Source organism: Lytechinus variegatus, chromosome 3, assembly GCF_018143015.1.
Source record: "Lytechinus variegatus isolate NC3 chromosome 3, Lvar_3.0, whole genome shotgun sequence".
Classification (NCBI taxonomy): domain Eukaryota; kingdom Metazoa; phylum Echinodermata; class Echinoidea; order Temnopleuroida; family Toxopneustidae; genus Lytechinus; species Lytechinus variegatus.
In genome coordinates, this window is record NC_054742.1 from 44166731 (window position 1) to 44189829 (window position 23099).

The 23099-nt window shown below is 34.8% G+C and overlaps 1 protein-coding gene across 1 annotated transcript in view; it reads left to right on the top strand.

Moving 5' to 3' along the window:
- The first annotated feature begins 5916 nt into the window (after positions 1–5916).
- LOC121412033 (transient receptor potential cation channel subfamily M member-like 2) overlaps positions 5917–23099 on the top strand; it is a 53612-nt gene continuing 36429 nt past the window's right edge. Inside the window, exons 1-7 of the mRNA XM_041604945.1 lie at positions 5917–6514; positions 7488–7631; positions 10190–10485; positions 18298–18383; positions 19054–19243; positions 19650–19830; positions 21505–21665. Of these exons, the coding sequence (XP_041460879.1) occupies positions 7544–7631; positions 10190–10485; positions 18298–18383; positions 19054–19243; positions 19650–19830; positions 21505–21665 (1002 nt within the window). The 5' untranslated portion in view covers positions 5917–6514; positions 7488–7543. The remainder of the gene's footprint in view (positions 6515–7487; positions 7632–10189; positions 10486–18297; positions 18384–19053; positions 19244–19649; positions 19831–21504; positions 21666–23099) is intronic.

The window sequence follows — 23099 nt, forward strand, 5'->3', positions numbered from 1 at the left end:
AGTAGTAGTAGTAGTAGTAGTAGTAGTAGTAGTTTTAGTAGTAGTAGTAGTAGTAGTAGTAGTAGTAGTAGTAGCAGTAAGAGTAGTAGTAGTAGTTTTAGTAGTAGTAGTAGGAGTAGTAGTAGTAGGAGTAGGAGTAGTAGTAGTAGTAGTAGTAGTAGTAGTAGTAGTAGTAGTAGTAGTAGTAGTAGTAGGAGTAGTAGGAGTAGGAGTTTTAGTAGTAGTAGTAGTAGTAGGAGGAGTAGTAGTAGGAGTAGGAGTAGTAGTAGTAGCAGTAAGAGTAGTAGTAGTAGTAGTAGTAGTTTTAGTAGTAGTAGTAGTAGTAGTAGGAGTAGGAGTAGTAGTAGGAGTAGGAGTAGTAGTAGTAGTAGTAGTAGTAGTAGTAGTAGTAGTAGTAGTAGTAGTAGTAGTAGTAGGAGGAGGAGTAGCAGTAGTAGAAGTAGTAGTAGCAGTAAGAGTAGTAGTAGTAGCAGTAAGAGTAGTAGTAGTTTTAGTAGTAGTAGTTTTAGTAGTAGTAGGAGTAGGAGTAGTAGTAGTAGTAGTAGTAGTATAGGAGTAGTAGTAGTAGTAGTGGTAGTAGTAGTAGTAATAGTAGCTTATTTTCAAAAATTTTCAAACTTTAATACTAAATGTTACCAGGGGAGTGAAACCACTCATCCAAGGTCCTTCGTTTCAAAAATACTTTTTTTCTACAAACTTAGGCGGCGATTTGCGGTTTAGGTGCAATTTGCGGTTTAGGGCCTTAACACACGTGCCCCCCAGGTGCCCCCCAGAAACAATTGGCAGAGCAAAAAAAATGAAAAAAAAAGGGAGAAAGAAGAAAGAAAAAGGAAAAGAAGGAGAAAGAGGAGAAAGACAGAAGAAAAAAGAAGAGGAAAATAAGTGGAGGAAGACGAGTGAATGAAATAATGTGAGGGGAAGACTTGCAATTAAAAAAAAAATCTTTTCATGTTACTATATAAAATGTTTGCAGGCGCTTCGCGCCATAATTGCCTGTTCGATGGGATTCATATCTTGCTCAATACGCAAGTTTTGAAGTCAATATGCAAAACATATTTTAGCTCAGACATCGAGCTTTCATTTTTTTTTTTCATTTACAAATTTAAGTGCTCTGTAAAATGTCCGTTTTATGGTCTACATATCAGCATTTTAAGCTCACGCTGCGTGGTCACATTGTTTGATTTGCCAAGTTCATATTGTCTATGTGTATTCCATAATGTTCCATTAAACAAATGTATTCAGAATGCCCAGATTTTAGGTCTAAATATAAAACATGCGCGATAGCGTGCATGTTGTTTATTTAAAATGTACTTAAATTATCCAGTATTACATCAGAATATCAATAATTGTCTGCTCACGCTTCACGATCGCATTATTAATGATACCCAATTGACTATATCATATTTATGACTTACAAAATATGAATAGAGTGTCCCGCTTTTAGGTCTAAAATCTCAATTTTCTTCCTCTCGCGCTTCGCGCTCGCATCAATTGTTTAGTTACATACCTATCCCATTAATTATTACAAAAAGTGCTTAGAATGACCATTTTTTCGGTCGGAATGTCACAAAATTTGCTCGCGCTTCGCGCTCGCATTATTGAAATATATACCGTCTCCGTGGGTAACTGTAACCAGTCCTTAACAGGTCCCTTTTCGATAATGATAGAACAGTTGATAAACATTTCTGTTCGCGCTTGGGGGTACATACGAATCTTGTTCGGGATCACACATAACATTGCCCAGAAAATTTATTTTCAGGAAAAAATACAGTAAAGTAAAAAAAAAAAATCGCTCGCGCTTCGCGCTCGCACTTTTTATAAGGCTTATGAGATTATTTTATGTTTATGTTGTTTTATAAGAATAAAACTAACAAGTGACTGATATAGGTGAAGATAATTTCAGGCCCCGTCCCCTATTGGCGAAAGTCGGATCCGCCCTTGTGGACACATACACACACACCGGAAAAATGGCCGGTGCCCCCCTGAAAAAGCAAGGACCCCCCCAGTGCCCCCCGGGAAAAAAATCCTAGCTACGCCACTGGACAAGGGTCTGAATGTGCAGCCTACTAATGCTTGTGTATATTAGGAGTGAACAGCAAGTTTTGTATGTGCTAGTGGAGACCCACTTGTTGATCAAAGTTTGAAGGGTAGACTGGGCATGCCTGCATGCAGACTGGGGAGAGGGGGGGGGGGGATTGAGACGATCTCGAATTTCGAAAATCGAGGGGCCGGTACACGTTCCCCGCCCCGATCGGGCCGGTCACCTCCAAAAAGTGAGTGTACCGGATATAATGTGCCATCATTGTCTCTCTATTTTCCTTATAATATCATCGATGCTGTTTTGAAACTGCAATGCATGTATACATTCAACATTCGATTCTGATGACGGGATTAGTGGCTATTTTTTTTTTACATTGTATAAGCCATTTTACGGTATGATTTCATATACCAGCAGGTCATTTTTAAAAGAAAAAAATGCGAGCAGTTATAGCGATTGAAGAGAGGGAGGAACAGAGAACTGGCTGCCAGAGAGGGGTAGGTATTCAGGGGCGGATCCAGCTTCCGCCAATGGGGGGGGGGGGGGCAAACAATTTTACACCTATATTTTCCCCAATCGGCCGCTCAAAGTTGATTTTTGTTGTTTCTTTGTCCCAGTGGCCTATGAGCCAAAAAAATTGAGGGAGCTTGATGCGGCGTATTATGCAATATTAATCAGAAATTGCGAGCGAGCGAAGCAAGTGAGCAAAAACTTTGACATTTTTATTACAAAAAGCAAAGTATGTGATAGATTTTTAAATAACACTTGGAAAAAATATATGTGTATATTTCACCCTTATCCCTTTCCTTTTCTCATTAAAAAATATTTTGGCAGTTTCATGTATTTTGCCCTGAAAGTTGAACATTCTGGGCAATGTTTGTAAACCTGAACAAGATGCGTATGTAACTCCCGGTGGGGTCACTCAGCCGCAGAGGGGGACACGTATGACCGTTACCACATCAAGTGACCCCCTATTGCAGTCAATTTCAAGGACATTTTGTGAAAATTACCCGCCTATTTTCACGCAAAACAAGGACAAACTTGCGGTAAAATGGTACCTTGAAACACCCCTAATTATAAGATTGTAAGGACACTTTTGCCCATTTCGCAAATTTACCCCTATTTACCGTATTTCAAGGAAAGGGCATTTAACACCCTTTCCTCATTAGAGGAAATTGCAACACAGGCGTCAGAGTGCTCAGTCCTTAAAGATGACCAAGAGCCAAGTCATACTGATACAATAATCCAAAAGAACTTTATTTTTCTTGAAAAATAAGAAAAGTAGAATTCTTTGTAAAAATAAATGTAGAGATGTCCATATAAAGATACAGAGCATGATGCGCGCGCCCTCTGCGGCTGGTGACTCGGCGACGGATTTTACTTCCCGTAATCGTTCTCCCCTTTTTCCTGACCCCTATTTCCATCAGATCGAGGACGGTGAGCACCCCTATTTTCACTACTTCGAGGAGTGTTCTGTCCGCGGACGTTCCGTGAAATTGACCCCTTTTCCCGCGATTTTGGTAACGGTCATGCGGTCCCCAAGTCATGAGCACGAAGCGCGAACAGAAATTTTTAATATGGGTTTTGGCTTGAACTGTTAAGGATGTTTTGCAGTTAGCCATTAAGACGATGCATATTTTAACTATTAAATAATGCAAGCGCGAAGCGCGAGTTGAAAAATGTTGACATTCCGACCTGAAAAATTAACATTCTAAGCATTAAAAAAAACTATTAACGGTATAGGTAAATAACCAAAATTGATGTGAGCGCTGAGAGCGAGCGGGGAAAAAAGAGATTTTAGACCTAAAAATGGGACACCCTATTCATGTTTTGTAAAACTGAAAAAGGATGGGAAAGTCATTATTAATTCATCTTACATTAATAATAGTCTACAAAATAATGTAGACCCACATCTGGAGTGTGTGTATCACAGCTGATTCAACGTGTCTGCATAGCAGACTAGGTCTACTGAGGCTGCTCGCCCTATCAGGCTGGTTTGCTTCGCAAAGCAGCAGACCCCACCTCACGAGCCATTCAGAGTCTGCATAGCAGACTACATTATAATGTAGTCTCATAGCGTGAGCAGAAAATTTTGGATGTTCTGATAGGAAAAATGGATAATTTGAGCTCGTTTTGAATTAAGATCAAGCTGCGTATTTCGATAAACATGTGTGCGCGTGTTTTAGAGTTAGCCAGAATCTGGGCATTCTGAATACATTTCATTTTTATCATGAAAATCAATAATGCGTGCGCGAAGCGCGAGTGGAAAATATTTGATCCGATATTAAAATGGTGAATTTAACAGACTATCTTCAGCACTGTGTAGGGGAATCTTAAAGTGGATGTGGAAAGCACTTAATAAATAATTATTATGTGAGTGTGAAGCGCGAGGTGATATTTTTATTATTATTTTGACCTAGGATCTGGACATTCTAGGCCTCCGGACATTTTGTCATCATATGAAAATGTCATCTGTCTTCCTATTCCTCTTTCTAAGCGCGATATAAAACTAGTCAATATTCCTTTCCGAAAAAATTGACAATTTAGTTATTAGGAATTCATGAAAATTTTATTATCATATTTATTAATATAGTAAGCCTAACGAGCGAGTGAAATTTGTTGACATTGAGGCCTGAAAACTGGATATTATAAGTACTTTTGTTATCATGAATAGGGTCCATGAGTTGATATCTGAGCGCTAATCGCGAGACGAAATTTCTGATAAACTGTCATAAAATGGGGATTTTAAATAGTTTGTTATATAATTGATATAAAAAGAATCTTATGGTATAAACTAAGACAATATTGAGGCCTACTTGGCAAATCAAATAATGCGAGCGCACAGCGCAAAAAGCTGCAAATGATATTCACAACATAAAACGGACATTTTACAAAGCACTTAAAAATAAATTTGTAAATCAAACAAAATATTGAAACTCGATGTCTGAACTGAAATATGCTTTGTATATTGACTTCAGAACTTGATACTTTAGGCTACATAATTATAAGCTTACTGAGCAAGGTGTTATCTCATCGAACAGGCAATGCGAGCGCGGAGCGCTAGCGAAAATTTAATCATTTTTCAAGACTCTCCCTGACCTTATTTTATTCACTTGTCTACCCCTCTTATTTTCTTCCTCCTTTCTTTCCTCTTCTTTTTCTTTTTTACTTTCCTTTTTTATACATTTTTTTGCTCCGCCCATGGGGGGGGGGGGGGCTCGAACCCTGGATCTGTCTATGGGTATTGTTGGAATAATTAAGGAGAAATTTCCTATCACATTTTAGCTTTCACGATGTGACTGGGGCTTTAACGAATAAAGGGTGGTGTACTAAAACATGCAAATGGTGGATATTAGCGATATAGTATTCGATCAACATTGTTGGATAAGAATGAAAGAAAGGGGGGTCACGCAAGAAAAAAAAGGTTCCATTTGAAAATGAATTTAGACCGGGCTTCGGGTGAGTGCCACTGACAGGATGTATATTATTTGAATTGGTGGTATATAGAAAGTGTTTGCTTCTATGAACGAAAACTTTTAAATGAAAAGAAAAGATTGAAAAGGGGTATATTTTGAAAGACCTATAAAACGATATTCAGAGCTTATGCAAAATGCAGAGGCTACTAAGCTTATAAGCAGAAGTGGTTTACTCCCGGGTTTACTGAACATGCCTAAAATGATCACAATACGATAACAATTTACCAAAATGTCTGTTTCCATCCATTGTGTCTGTATTTACGTCGCATATCATATATTTTGCACTTTTATTACCCCTCGTTGGATAATGAACGAGTCTAATTGATTGGTTTCGTCATGGCAACGAAAGACGGCTTCTTACCACTATTCGAGTTATATTACCCATCATTCTCCGTACTACATTGTCCTAGTGTTAGCATGTAAAATTCTTGGTATACGATTAAGGTAACTTACTTCTCGCGTAGTTAAAACGAACAGGTTGTTCTCCATGCATGGGGTCGGATCGAATGCTATATGGCCAAGGTTCAGGATTAGCTTCATTCATAACACGATCAGAAATGTTAATTATCGATTTTATGTGATTGTGGTTACTGCATAATCATCTATCAGTGGATGGCTGAGATGAAGATCAAGAATGAAGTACCACTAAATTATTCGATGGCTTGATCTTGATCTGCACCACTGACTCGATATCTCATTTTCGTGGCTTTTCCTTCTGTTCTGGCTCTGTTGAGCCAGTGTGGCCTGAGCTGAGGTAGTGACTAGTGCCTAGGATAGGGGAGCCGAGCCGATCTGCCGAGCCAAGCAAGGGGCATCGGGGGTCTACGGTGTTGAGCCGTGCAGTGCAGTGGAATTCCATTCTATCCACCCAAGGCCAAGACTCAAAGACACGTCTCATTTGGAGTTGGATGTCTGTAGTTCTTCATGATAAACAGTTGTAGGGGAGCACAGAGTTGGGGCAGTTCGGATCCCGTTAGATCTTCATATTCTGAATTTCAAGGTGATTGAAATGGATCTAGAAATAGAATCAATGTTACTTGTTAGATCTAACGTTAATGTTGGTCATGTTGGTAGGCGTACACTACAACTAATTTTAAAGTAATGTTTGTAGGTGTAACTTGGGCGAACATTTTTTTGTGAGTCTGGCTCAACTGGTGTGGTGTGAACAATGACAAATCTTGATTTAATTTCACGAGAGTTCTAAATTTGTCACAGTCTATTCACTATTCATCATTTATCACACTGTTGACGTTTATGACCCTATACTAGACTTGAGTAAAGCTTAATACCATATTGTGAAAAAAAAATAAAAATGAATAATAAATCATAACCAAAAGTCCAAACTTAACTTTAGCCAGGCATCATGAAATCCAAGAGACCAAGGCCAAGCGGATATTGAACTACATGTAAGTTAATAATTGTCGGTGATATCACATCAGTGAAATAAAGTATAAGTTCAGTGTATTATGAAGAACTTTTTTTGATATTTTTGTAGATAGATAAATATTTTGAAATCAACCTTTTAAAAAAAATGTATACACACAGACACATATAGCAATCATTAATAATGATTGTAAGCTGCTTAATTGTAACTTTCGTTTGATAACCCCACCCTATAGCTCAACACACAAAAAAAAGTTGAAAGAAAAGAGAGAGAAAAATTACTTCAAGCAGCTGATCTAGACTGGCCTAGAATTGTAAGTCATGGGTGGGTGGCACCATATCTTGAGGGGGGGGGGGGGCCTGAATGTGATCTGATTTAAAAAAAATTGAATTAGAGGGTAATGGCCCAGCTAGATAGACTTCCCATTTTGTTCTCTGCCCACATATGGGGCCACCCCGTAACAAGTGATTCTTAGAACCCTGTATCAAAAGTTATTTCCCCACTCTGAGGTCACCTTGTCCTGCACGAGTCAAGAGATGGAATACGCGACCAGAATGATGAGATCGATCATTTTAAAACTGTCTTGCAGATTGATCATGATTTAGACCTAGATTTGCAGTCACAGATTAACTGTCCTTGGCCACCATGCATCCTGGAAGATTACCACCTCTTAAACAGCACCACCACCACAACCACCATCAGGATCCAATACTAGCACCATCTGTAAATCTAGGTTAGAATATGTACTTAATTTTATAAATTTAATATTCATAATAAATATAAGCACTTCTTCGTTGCTCAACCAAGTTTCATGTAAATTACTTTTAAAATTGTTTTGTTTTCCATATAGTTGCTAGTTTCTGCCCTTGTTTGAGTCACATTTCCTTTTTATTTTTTTCTTTATCATTTTTGATAATTTGACAACTTTTTTTCATTCCAAGCTCTATCCAGTGCATGCAATTCAAAATTTTACTGTTTGTTGATCAAAACAATTTTTGTGCTTTTATGTTTAGATCATATTGAAAAAGATATAACATTACTCATACATTCATTTAGAAGGCAGCCTCTCTCCTTGATGTTTTATGCATGCTTGCTCACTGAATCTGATCCATATCATAAAAAAATAATCTAAACCAGTGCACATGTGGGAGGTGGTAACCCCCTAGGGATTACCGGGTACTGTTGTGTTTGTACACAAAATGAAGTAGAAGTATTTAGAAGTGCATGGCTAGAGTATCAACAAGTTTGCATGGGTAGAACCTAAATTAGTCCATTATGTTTTTTTATAAATGTGATAAAGTAGCCTGATGAATTATACCGGTAGTTGGTAAAAACTAACAAATCTTAAGACCTACCAACTAATGACTTTCCTTTTCATATGTTTTCTCATTCCATATTCCTAGAAACATAAGTTCTATCTTTATTGAAAAATCTAAAAATGACTAAGAATAAGCCAGTTTGTAATGTAGAATCAGGATATGTACAGGTGAAGGTAATTGATTTAATAATCTAAAACTGAATTGCCTGACATAGCATTCTCAGTTTATGTGGAGCGTTGTGGCCCAGTGGATTAGTCTCCGGACTTTGAAATAGAGGGTCGTGGGTTCAAATCCCAGCCATGGCGTAAATTCCTTTGGCAAGAAATTTATCCCCATTGTGCTCCACTCGACCCAGGTGAGGTGAATGGGTACCAGTAAGATTTAGCGCCTATATATGGCAACTCAATTACAGCCGGGGTAATAATATGATAGTAGCACAGTTGAGTATATGCACATAGTATCTACATGTATATAAATTGACATATTATTATCATTATTATGATTTATGTCAACTGGATTCCGAACATCAAGTTTTATTTACATGAAAACAGGTGAATGGGATATATCTTTAAAATCAATAATCTATGTTCATAGCTGAAATGTATGCACATACATGTATGCATGAATAACTGGGAATACTCAAGGTAACAGGGCCAGGATTAATTTCAGTCAGCAAAATGAACTGAAAATTCTGCTCAGGTAAAATACTTACATCAAATTTTGGCATCCATTTATTGGAAAAAATTAACCTATTGTGGGCACCTCACTTTTTAAAAAATAAAGTCTACACCAACAAAAAGGTTTTTTGAATAATTGGGAGAAAATAAGACAATCACAATGCTAAAATTTAACCAAAGTCAGATGCAGAATAAGAAAGGTATAACATTTTAAATTTGCGCTTAATTACCAAACCGTTATTATTCTGGTCTGTATGCAAAGGAGAAAAACGGTGACATAAACCTTTTCTGACTATATTATTTAACACAAGATTTAAATTGCCATTTGTAGCGCAACCAATTGATGAAGAGCTTAATATTTGCAAAAGTTGGAAAAAAGAAAAAGTGTGTTTCATCATTGGCTCTCTAATTTGTATCAACTTTGTTTTGCATTTAAACTGTTTTGTGAAAAGAAGCAAAACTTATGTAACTCTTAAATATATTACCTCTGATTTTGATTATTTCAGCACTGTTTGTTGCTTGTTTTCATTTTCTATATTTATTTGCTGATTTGGACTTGATCTTTAAAGCACATTCTGTGGAGTTTTGCTTTCTGTACAATATTATAGTACACTTTACATACTAATAGTTTATATCATTGCATGCTGCACCAGTACATTGTGTGTGTTGTTAGTTACATGTATGTGCTGCTGTGGTCCCTTGTCACCTGCTAATTTGTTCCTTTTTTGCATGATGTTTGGTTGATAAGGTAAGTATAATGAAAAGATTTTATTTAAATTGTAAGCAACATTGAAAGGGTGTAAACTGAAATACAAATGGAAAATAATATTTGTACATTTCATAAACATTCAAATCATGTTATTTTTCTGATATGTTAGATTTTTGCTGATTTCAAACTTGAAATAAAAAAATTTTGACAACGTATAACTTGACCTTTCATAACTTGTGATTTTTTTTAAATCTACAGTACAATGAACTGTATCTTAGCATCACATTTTGCACTGGTATTACATAAATTGCAAATTTAGCTACTTACATGTACCAAGAGTGAGCGATCTCATTTTGTGACATTCTTTAACAAAAAGAATGATAACATCATGAAATCAAGAAAACATGCCCTTTTGAATCTAGCAACTAACTTATAAAATGTTCTTGCAGAATATGCCGCCTATAATTTGAAACTCATATTTTCCACTCAGAGTTTCAATTGAAACTTGAATTCGTGCTCTGGATGAAGATTTTTTTTTCTTCTGATTTTTAAAGCTTTGTAAATTACATTCTGTGTCCATCAACAGATGATCTGCACAAAGAAGACAATATGGAATCTGAAGATGAAATGCCCTCTTTAGGGGCTAACCACCATAAAATGTCTTCCTTCCATGCCAAAGGAATCAACCAAAGTGATATGAAGATGGGATCACAATATCCTCCGTCTCGTGCTGTGAGCACGTTGACGATGATCCAGCCAAACAGGGTCGGTGCGGCTGGTACGCAGGTGGTGGTGAAGAAAGAACATGCAATCGTCCTACGGAAGTACAAGAAAAGAAGAGGGTCTAATGCAAGTTCTCTCAACATGTTACAAGGAGGAGATGTAAGTAAAGATTTACAAAAGCATGTTTTGTCTCATCATGTGTACCCTCACTCACTACAAAGTTTCATTGAGACATCTTTTAATAGGAACCTCATGAAGGATCTTTCACTGTTGCTTTCTTCTCCATTGTGATTTGTTAGAGGAGAGCATGAGGGAGAGATAGAGAGTGAGAGTAAAAGGGGAACATGTTGGAATAAAGAACGATAGTGAAGAAGAGGGACAAAGAAAGAAGATTGTTTAAAGTTATTAGGAGAAGGAGATGAAGGAGATAAAGATAGAAAGGGAGAAAGTTTTGAAAGAGTAGAGTTTAATTGAATAAAGATGTATGCTATATAGTACTTCATGAGAAGAAGAAGCAATATTTGTTTGCTTGGCATTGAAATCAAAATGTCGCCCTCTATTGGCATAGTTGACAAGTTCTTCTGAGATGCCATGAATGTCAATCATGCCTTCTGTCAAATCAAGTACATGTTTCTGTCCATTCATTAAAATATGCTTAATCATCATTTTGTTTGTCATACAGGTTTTACAAAATTTTGAGAAAATTGTGAAAGATCAGCGTAACTTGTAAGATGTAGGCCAACATATATGATGAATACCATGTCATATGGAATTGAAAACAGAACATTGCCCTCTGTTGACAAAGTAGATATATCAATTCTTTTCGGGTGCCATGAATATATATTCCATGTGTGTACTAAAAAGGTATTTGTCCATTCAGTAAATAAATATTTGTTAACCATATCTACATGCGCAAGCAATATTTTCATGGTTGCTCCCAAAATGGAAAATGTTAATCTTTTTTTGTACTATATTTTTACATACATGTACCAACCTGATAAAAGTTAAGTTTAAAGGGATATACCATGGTTACCACCCTGATATCATTAATGTGGTTTTAGCAGCAAAATATATGTATATGGAAAACATACTTTGAATTAATGAAGGTTTTAAGAAAGTCCATTGAAACACTTTGCCCAATAAAATCCATAAATTTCCCTTTTATTGCTTCATAACTGAATATACTTTTCTCATAGAAACATAATGTAATAGAGATGTGTTGATGAAGTCCATGCACAGGTGAAATAATTGTTGATTTTCCTCGAAAAAAAAGGCATTTTAAAGAATTTTATGAACGATTTGGCAACTGCTTGCATACATATGACCTTATGAAATACAAACTTTCAAAAGCCATAACTCTTGTCTTTATTGACTGATTTTTGTATCTATAAAAATTAACTTACTTCCCCTTTGCATTAATACATGTAACTCAATTTTACCAAAAATGGAAGTAGGTCCTTATAGAGCCAAGCTCTTCAAATCACAGGATGTCCTGCTACATGTATTGTCATTGCATCTTACCTCATATCCTGGCTGGTAAATATGGGTAGAATTTTGCTTTCAATATGCTCTTTCATTGGTATGCATACACTGTGTTAAGCTCTCATTTATAATGGACATGATTTATCATGTTTACACAAGAAGTATGCAGTTGCATGCAGAAAGCACTTAGTAATATGTGAATAAATTATTATTTGACAATTTAACAAAATGATGTGTTAAAACTTAGTGGTCAAGCATGCGTATGGCGACTGTGTACAGTACTTATACGGGCACTGTAAGGTCTTGTTTATACTTCCCCAGAAACCCTGATTCTGGAGAAATGAAGGTTGTGACAGTGAAACGCACCTTAAATTTACGATTGGCAATGTGAAAAGTTTGAATGAAAATAAGCATGGACACCACCGTGTTTCAAATTAATTTCAAATGAGAACGCTGACTCTGGCCTGAAAAGTTTGAAGCATAAACTCACCCTTATGGATTCTTATGCTCTCTCAGAAAAAAAAATAATCTGAATTATTTGAAATGTGCTTTGAAAATATTCAAAATACTTTGTTCAGACACATCATCATAGACTTATTCAAAACGACAATTTTGTGGGTCCTTATGGAAGAGAGAGCTTGAATGACTATATGTTTTTAAATGAATTTAAACCATTTATATAATATTGCTCTCAGTTTTCTGTTTTTAAGTAGTACTGTAATCATTAAGAACAAGCTTGATTTACCCTTTGAATATGAATTTATAATATTTACACTGCATTATTAGCAAACAGTGGTTTGAGTCATGGTTGGTTGGTCATTGTGCAGTTGTGCACTCATAAAAACACTGAAAATGTGAGGTTTCGTGTACTACATGTTACTTTGTTGCTTGAAATAGAATTGAACGACTTATATGAGATCATTCATTTGAAAAGAACAATCCAACTATTTTTTGTCAAAAGCCTAATACTGTACTTAATATTTTAGTTATGAAAAGATAACTTAATGTATGAAACTTAGGATATGTTATTTGAAAACTAAATGATTAGATTTGATTATTCATTTGAGAGACTCAGTGTGAGCTTTGGGATTCTAAAGTATATTTGACAAAAATTACCTAAAGACTATAGCATGTACACACAACTGACTAACTGGCTGATTTCTGCTCACAACTGTGGTCAGTCAGGTTGAGCCCCATTTTGAAAATGTCACTTCTTCTTGAAGTGTGTCGAACTCCTTGGAGAAAAGGTAAATTTGACACATCACAACCTTCCTTTAATTGTAAGATTTATATCAAACTATTTGATATTTTTTAAATTGTTTTAGTGCTACAGATATAGGACAAATATATTATTTTCTAATACATTTCAAATATGTACATGTATGTAATTTTATAATTAATGTTTTTATCTAAATATAGAATTGAATAAAGTTGAATGCTATCTTTATTGATAGAATTTTGCTAATTTTGATGTTGATCTAAACAATTTATTTAACTTTTTGCTATTTTGAAATGGATGATCCATAGTAATATTTTGCCTTCATTGTCCCTCAATTGCTTCAATGCATCATTAGTTTGGCTTTACCCATCATAATCAATAGACTTGACCAAACTTGCTAATAAGTTTATGAAGGTCCATACACATAGTTCCCATCAGTACCAGGATATTGTTTAGGGCTGTTCCATAATGCAGTTGAGGGGTTGATTGGAAATCAACCGAAGGAAATTAGGTGGAAGGTAGAAGAGAGAGAGGGAGAGAGAGAGAGAGGGGGGGGGGGGGGCTATAATGTAAAGCTACATGTATGTTGATCTTGCTTGAAACTCATTCTGCCAGACCATATCGGGCTAGTCTGCTGTTCAATAAGTTTGTGGAGTGGCACTTCTCCTCAAACAGAACACAGCTCAGTTTTCAATTGGATAGGAATTATATCCATCCAGTTTATCATTAATTAAGATTATTGAATTGCTCTTGAGATGTTCTTTGGAGTAGAAATCCATCAGTTACGGAATCTATCTCAAGTTTGGAAGGAAACTTGTGGAATTCAGGAGGGCGTACGTTCATAGCATAGCGTTTTGACCCCCTGTGTGATTCATTGCATGTATCTTATTGTCATATCGTCTGACTTGTGCATGACTTTTTGTCTTTGTAATTTTCCTTGAATTAATTTTGCCGTGAAGAAACCCTAATCCATCACTCGCTTAAAGTTGAATCACTGACGTTGACATTGACTGTAGGTTCTTTTGCGGTGACTTGCTCTTTCTCTACCCCATATTTCCTTCTATAACGGAAGCAACGGTGGGCAACGCTAAACCTCCATCAGAATGTGCTGAAGAAAGTTCTTTTTTACTTGTTGCATGTTAGTGAATCATTTTATTAGTTCAAAATGAGCGACCGGAAAAGAAACTCCTTGACAAGGCAGGCAACATTAAATGGAAGTCGCAGTGGAACTCTTTTGAGAGCAAGTAGCCTCATCGAACGCAAGCTAAGTGATCGAAGTGATGATATGTTCAATGTGGAAAACACACTTTATGGTCTTTTAGAGGAAGAGGAGAATCAGGTTGTACGTATGAAAAAAAACCCTTCTATTTTATCATAATCCTGATATAGAAAAAGAGATACTATTTAAACAAATTTCATTTAAAGTTCATATTTTTTCAGCAAAAATATAGAGAAAAGGAGAAGGTAATTTCAGTAAAATCTACAGCACTTTAATACTGAAAAGTCTCTGATAAATATAAACCCCTATTATTTATTCAGATTGGCGATTCGGGAATATATTTCAAATAGAAATATGACAAATGTTTGGAACTTGATTCTTTTCAAGTGAATACAGTATGTAGCACACAATCATTCCATTGCTACACAAAGTATCTTTATCATTTAATAGTAATACATGACATCTAAAATCTATGTTATTTCATTATTTAGAAGGCATATTTGAGTAAGATACAAAACTTCCATTAGGGCCTTGCTAGACCCTCCTTGTGTTCCATTTTATATTCTTTCAAACCCAACGAAAATGAATTCTATTCTGCTGAAGTATGAACCATGCAAGGTGTATCCTTTTTTAGGTATAGTGCATGGATATTTAGGTGAGAAGTTTCTGTTGTGCAAAAGAGAAGTATAATTTGTTCAAAATAAACAGAGAGGTGCAGGATGGCTAAAGACCTTGGAAGGTGGTTCCTTTCCATTCGTCACTAAATTTTGAAAAGTGTTAAATGTGGATCTCAGATCGATATACTCGTACACAATTTTCTATTATGCAATTTAGCATGCATAGACGTGGAGATGTACAATACTAGTCTAGTATGAATGGATAATTTGTAATTGTCAAAGGACAAGTCCACCACAACAAACACATGAAGTTGATATGAATAAATAGAGAAAAATCCAACAAGCAAAATACTGAAAATTTCATCAAAATCGGATGTAAAATAATAAAATAAAAGTTATGAACTTTTAGGTTACGCTTAATGTCACAAAATAGTTAAATGCACATCCCAGTCGGTAAACAAATGAGACAACTGATGACATCACTCACTATTTCTTATGCATTTTATTATATGACATATAAAATAATCTAGTTTTCTCCTCATTGTCCTATGAAATAAAGTTTCATTTCTCCTGGAACATGTGGAACTAAGTTTAACATTTTATGGTTAAGTCAAGTTGATCCTTATTGTCAGATCTGTAAAAATGGAAATATTGTGTAATTCAAACAATAAAAAACAAAAGAAATAGTGAGTGAGGGACATCATTGATTCTCTCATTTGGATGTGTGCATATAATTATTTTGTGAAAAATAAGCGAAATATTAAAATATAACTTTTTCATTTTACATCTGACTTTGATGAAATTTTCAGCATAATGCTTTTCTGATTTTTCTCTATTGATTCAAAGCAACATTTTTCTGAGATGGCCTTGACCTTTAATTGAAACAAAGTTAAAATTGGAAGGCAAGGGGTGAACAGATGTTTTATGGAACTTTTCAAACTTTAAAAAGCCCAATCTGTGTTTGAGTATAATTATTTGTAATTGTTTTAAAGCATTTATTTGTATTACCAATCAATTAATCAATTGATAAATTAATATTAAGTAATAAATCTATTGATTAATTTGTTAATTAAATAATAAGTTATTCATTTTTTATGCATTTATTAATTTTCAATGAATTGTTTTACAATTCATTTATTGTTTTATTGTTCTTTGTTGCTTTGTGTGGAGGGGGTGTCTTAAGGATGGTTTTAATAATGAAGGGCAATCTTATTTGTTTATTTGACATTCAGAAAAAGCTTGCATGCCTTTATGCTTGTGCTCATACCAGTGGGCAATAAAATATTTTTCTGTTTAAATTTGCACATTACATGTACAGCGTTTTTCCATGGGTTAATTGCACGTTGTCTGCTTGCAGTGGATAAGGATCGTTGTCTGATGCCTTTTTTTAGCCTCAGAAAAATCCTAGTCATAACAATTACTCATTCCACAAAGTCTTGTCGTGTGATATTGCTCATCATTCACTGACAGGCCAAGAACAAGAACATGGTGAAGGGTCATGTGTGTGTGTGTGGGGGGGGGGGATAGTCCAGTGCCCCTACCTGAGCTACATGTAGCTGGATCATTTGCCAAAAAAAAAAATGTGTGCTATTTGTAAAAAATCCTAGCTGAGCTGGCTTTTAGGATTAGATTAACTTTAGATGATTTCTGTATGTAACAGCCTACTAATTATGTCTGAACTACAAATTATTTCAAAGAGAATTCTTATTGGGATAGTCTGCCTTATCAGAAATCGCAGCGTACATGTGTTTTGAAAATTCAGGCTGCTGGAGATGGGCCTATGTTCATGCTGTTATTTTCTAAGCGCATGGCGAGTTCATACTGTCACTTTAATGAGCAGGCCTTTTAGTTCTGTGTTCGTCTGTATGTCCAAGCCCCTGGACTGTTGTAGTTCCCTGTTCTTGTCAGTCTTGATAATTACAGACAAGCGATGGGTCTTGCATAGCTTAAATAATTTTAGCAATGAGATGTGCCACTATAGATACAAACACAGCCAGGCTCATGATAACCATGCATCTGGTACCTGTGACACAAAAGATGCAATCAATTTCTATAAATTGCTTGTATCTGCCAGTCTATGGAAAATCGTGTACAGTATAAGAAATTTCAATTGATTTGTAATTGAATGTGTCTCTTAATAACCAAGCCGTGGTTTAAAAACTCCTGCAGGTTATAGGAAGATGGAGAGAGCGAGGAAAGAGAGTGAGTGAGAGAGAGATATGCAGGGGGGGGGGGTAATTATGGTATTTACATCAGACTGAGTGTGCTAATTGCATCTGTGTATCAGGTCTATAGCTATTAACACCCCATCATATATGATTTGTTTGAAATACTTGTTGTTCTTCTATAATGGCAATGTAATGTCATCCCTTCAGTGTGTTAGCATGAAATTGAACTTTATTTTAGGATACTATTATAAGCCTGTTTCTATAATACATAGGTATGTTTACAGTTTTGTAGGGCTAGTAATCTACCATTTTTGCATTGAACGATAACACTTTATTCTCAAATGAATGTTTGATTCATCATTACAAATGCCATTTCAATCAACTCAATCTTGTTAAAGGGGAAGTTCACCCTGACAAAAAGTTAATTGTAAAAATAGCAGAAAAAATAAAAACAAATATTGGTGAAGGTTTGAGGAAAATTTATTAAAGATTATTAAAGAAAGTTATTAGAATTTTAAGTTTGTGATTTGGGACGTCATGGACAAGCAGCTTCCCCATGTGTTATGTAATTTAAAATGCATAAATTTTTTCCATTTTTTTAATGGTTCATGATGACCCCAAATTTTCTTTTCTAAGGAACGAGTGTGAAATAATATGTCTGTTGGTATACTGAAAGTATAACAAAACCTATTTTCATTTTTAAAAATAGAAAATGATGTTTTATTGATTTTTAAAATTCTAGATACGTGTGAAGCTGCTCACATGTGAGGTTGCAAATCAAAAATTTTAATTTTGAATTACTTTTTAAGTCTTTGATGGATTTTCCTAAAACCCTCACCAATGTTTTTTAATTATCTTTTCTGCTATTTTGACAATAAACTTTGTCAGGTTAAACTTCCCCTTTAGGGATCTTTTATCTGTTTTTTGTTATGGTGCCTTTTCTATGTACAGGCTTCTTCATTTTTACTATTAAAAAGAAAAAAAAAGAATAATTATTCTATTTTTAAAATTTCCAAATATCAAAATAGGAAATTATCAAAACATACATGTATGTACATGTACTTGTGGTATACAATATCACATTTGATATTAGAAACTAAGTTCTGTACATTTTTATGATATGATTTCATCACCTTTAATACTGAATGATTTTTTTTTTTTTTTTTAATGTTATTTTGATGTATGTTTTTTTTATACAAATCTTTTGAGCTGTGATTGATTTTTATTCAAATGAACCAATTTATACATGTATGTTTATATTGATAGACTGATCAACCATGGATTCGAGAGAATATTCTGATGAGAGAGTGTACCCGCTTCACACCGGCTCCTCCTGATCCAAAAGACAGAAAGTAAGTAAAGTTTCACAAATTTTCTTTTTCTTTCTTGTTTTAGCAAATACGAAAACTAATTTATCTTTTCAGTATCTTGTATGGCAACATTGATTTGATTGGTAACTGACCTTACCTAGTTATTCAGCCAGGAATGGTCAGAGGAGAAACAGTGAGGGAAGAAATTGGGAGAAGGGGTGGAGGGTGAGCTCATACATTGTAAATTCAAGCAGGGAAGCACATAGAGATTGAGCTGAATAAAAAAAATGAAAGAGTTGAAATAGAGAAATCATTGGTAAAAAGGGGAGAAGGAAAATGGTAGAATAGCATTGACAGTGTGTGTATATAAAGGATAGTCATTTGATAAAGAAATTCAGGAGAAAACTATGCAGGAGGATGAAATTACCCAAAGAAAAAAGGGGTTGTTTTGGTGGTTCAGAGAGGAATGGTGTGATGCAGTGTTAGTGAATGTTAAAAAGAAGAGTTAAGAAGGTGGCAGGTGTAAAGTGCTAGTGTGATTGGGTGAAGAGAGGTTAAAACAAATAGAAGGATAATTGGAAACACAATTTAGGTAAAGAAGACCTCCCCCATAAAATGATTTTAGTAGTATGATAACAATTTCATATTACATTCCAGTGAATTCAAGCAAATAGACGTGACTGATTTTAAATGTTTTTTTTTTTTTTTTTAGGAGAGACGAAGATCCCAAGTGTCAGTGTAAAAAGAGGAGGAAGAAACACGAAGAGAGATTTTTACAGAACCCAGACCCAACGGCCAAATGGAAAGTAGAAACCCATACCCATACTCTTGCCACAAATGCCTACGGGGAGATAGAGTTCATTGGGGCTGTTGGAGGGGCTGTGGGCCAGAAAGCAAGGAAGGTAGGCCCTCTTTTCTTTTTATTATATGATGCTGTTTTTAATATTATTTGCAAAAATGATAACCCCAACGTTGCAACCAGATAATGTATGCAAAGATGTTAAACCTAGTTCTTTTATTATGAAGAGTTGAAGGAACAAAAACTCAGGAGAAATGAAGGAAAGAGAGGGTAAAGAGAAACAGTTCAAAAGAGTTTTCATTAAAAGATCTAAGTTTAATATAAAATATTTATTATTGACTTCTGAGGCTATTATGAAATTGGCAATGCATCAAAATGGTTTTATTTACGATCCTTAATACTTCTAATACAGGACAATATCATTTTATTTTGTATTTTTCATGCTCTTCCTTTCTTAATATTTCTTCCCCTTTATACTTGTATTTTTTATTTTCTCTTCCCCTTGACAGTTCATAAGAGTGGATTATGATACTGCTCCTTCTAAGCTTCTCTCCCTCTTTCAAGATGTTTGGAAGCTTCCCAAACCTAAACTTCTCATCTCGGTTACTGGAGGAGCACAAAACTTTCCCCTCAATCACAGACTCAAAGATGTCTTCCGCAAAGGCCTCATCAAAGCTGCTACCAGCACAAGTAAGTTTCCAGTTGAATTTCAATGTTTTTGTTTCTCTCTTGTTGCTGTAAGTTAATGACTATTTTTCAGAGAGAAAAAAAAGAAGAAAATATATTTGTGTTATTTATTCTGCAAGTGATATCATTTTAAAATGCAATTATGCTATTCTTTCTTTCTTTCTTTCTTTCTTTCTTTCTTTCTTTCTTTCTTTCTTTCTTTCTTTCTTTCTTTCTTTCTTTCTTTCTTTCTTTCTTTCTTTCTTTCTTTCTTTCTTTCTTTCTTTCTTTCTTTCTTTCTTTCTTTCTTTCTTTCTTTCTTTCTTTCTTTCTTTCTTTCTTTCTTTCTTTCTTTCTTTCTTTCTTTCTTTCTTTCTTTCTTCCTTTCTTCCTTCCTTCTTCCTTCCTTCCTTCCTTCCTTCCTTCCTTCCTTCCTTCCTTCCTTTCTTTCTTTCTTTCTTCATTCGTTCATCCATTCACTTTCTTAATCTCTGTTTCTTTGTTACTTTTTTTTATTCTGTGATAGATTTATTCATTTCCATTTGTTAGATCCCTATGATTGAATTTATTCATTTGTATATTAATTTACTGTTTGTTTATTTTTACTTTGTATATTTCTCATATGCAATAATAAAATGAAGTGTTGATTCATGCTACCTTTTATTAAGGAATTGTTGGGATCTATAGGATAATAATAACAATAATAGGCATTTATATCGTGCCATCTATCTAGAAATATGCTATTCCGAGGTGCACAAGAAAAAGGAAGAATGAGACAGTTTGGATGAGTGTCCATAACTAATACTGTTAGAAAAGATAAGACTTCGGTTAAGATTTGAAGGTCTGAAGTGATGATATAATTCTTAAATTCAATGGCAAATTATTCCAAAGAGAAGGTGCTGTAGTCGAGAAGTTCATGCAGCATTATGGCTATACATGTTTTGGGAGTCTTAAGAAGATGCTGGTGTGATGATCTCAGGCTACGAGATGGTGTATAAGGCATGACATGGTCTTGTAAATATTTTAGTGGCATACCATTTTAAAACTTTCCAAGTGAGAGGAAGTATTTTAAATTCTATAAGCTGCCAGATTGGCAACCAATGTAACTTTTGGAGACTTGGAGAAATGTGTTGATATTTTGACATACCAGTTAAAAAAAGAAGGATGAAACCTGTCTGGAACCAGTGAAACCCATAGGCTTGCTGAAGGTGTTAATTTGCCATGGCCGTTTCAGCTGTCCATAGCTGTACAAATTAGTGAGGTTAACACTGTCAGATTGAGGGTCAAAAATGTCATGTTATGGGCTAATCAAGTTTGACATGTAAACTGTTTTCAATTAGTTTGTGAAGGACTTAGATACACTTAAGCTCATAGCTGATAGGACAGTTGAAGATAAAAGAGAGAGAAAAAAAATAGGAAGAAGGTGACTGGTGAAGATGATGGAGGGTGAATTGGTGAAGGGGGGGGGGGGGGACAAATGGGGTGCAAGAGGCATTCATGAATTTCTGAAAACTAAAAAGTATTACATTTTGCTTGAAATATCTATTCTATATGAACTACGGGCAACCATCTTCCATATCATGTCCCGATTATGTTTCCAGTGTTGTAATGTAGGCCTGTATTGTATTTTTAAATGAATGACATTAGTTTTTAGGAAGGAATATGAAATGAAATCAGTTTTTTTTTATCATCATTCAGGTGCTTGGATCATTACGGGAGGAACCCATGCTGGTGTGATGAAGTATGTAGGGGATGCTGTCAGGGACCACACCCTTGCTAATGGGCGGAGCAACGTGGTTGCTATCGGGATAGCGTCATGGGGGGTGATTAGAAACAGAGAAAAGCTCATAGATGATAACGTAAGTACCCGTCATTCAATACATGTATTCCACATTCCAATGAAATATTGGGGTGGTTTCCCCAAATCTGTTAGTCAGGTAACGCACAAGTTTATTAACAAATGGACCACAGCAAGATAAATCACCCATAGCCACTATTGAAATATGGAGAACTTAGATCATCAAATTGACAACATTGAACTCTTCAAATCACCTCTCAAAACTCACTTACTTCAGCAGCACCTATGTATGTTTTTAACAAAAATATAAATACAGAAATATAAATGCTGTGGATCATCATCATTGTTTTTTAAAGTGATTTCTACAAAACAAAGCTATAAGAGGCAGTAATGTGCATTGTTTTAAAGGCAATATTTATTTCAACTTTTGGTAAATGCTTCATGGCTTTCAGAATCTGTAGATGCAACTGATTATTTGGTTTCAATATCGTAGAATTGTCAAAATTTATTTCATGCCCAGCTTGTCAGGGACTGCAATGTCATATTTGTTGTGTATTATCATTTTGCTTTATCTTGGGTGTATGAGAAAAAAGAAGAAAAATACCATCTCTTTTTCGTAGAAAATATAAATTCAGTAACAATAAAAACCATCTCATTAGCATTTACATAGTACCTTGATGATGTTTCTAGGATCATTGAACACCCTTGTGCTGAAAATGTTCAAAATAGCACAGCTTCACTGCATACTTAATATGGAAAATGAAAAGAATGAGAATATGAATTTTTTTTTTACACTCATAGTCTGTTTACATTTGATTTAACATTCTACCTTGAAATTTTGAACATAGTGAGTACATTTGAATTTCAAATATTGAAATAACCCGTAAGAAGTTAATGTTGATATAAATTTATTGAATTGCTTTTCAACACGCACCCACACTCACACTTGAATAAATATTAAACTTCCAGTTCGCACTTCCTTTTTAGAACAATTGTGTTTAGTGATGCATTGGCTTAAAAACTCAATGCAGGTATCTTTGTTAATCATGCAATGTTTGTCATATATTTTAGTTTCATATTGTATGTCATATATTTTAGTTTCATGATTATGAAAGCAGGTTTACTTGTGATACTAAGAGAAATAATTATTAATGAATGAGTTACCAGCTCTCTGTTTTGATGTGGTTACTTCTCTTTATTGACCCACTTAACAAATATTGATTTCAATATCAACTATCTTACTCATTTCCATAGAACCTTACCAAAGTTGTCTTGAATATATTGGGTTCAATGAGTTAAATATATGGTTTATTAGGATGACCCATTATAATCTGTCAATAAGGAAGAGGCCAAATTGGTATCAGTATCAGTATTGATTTCGGTCATAGCTTTGAATGGTGTTTTTTTTATCTTTAGTTTGAAATCATGATCAAAGAAAGAAATATTTTCCTGAAAACATTTGTCAATATGATATTGACATATTTTGTATATTTTT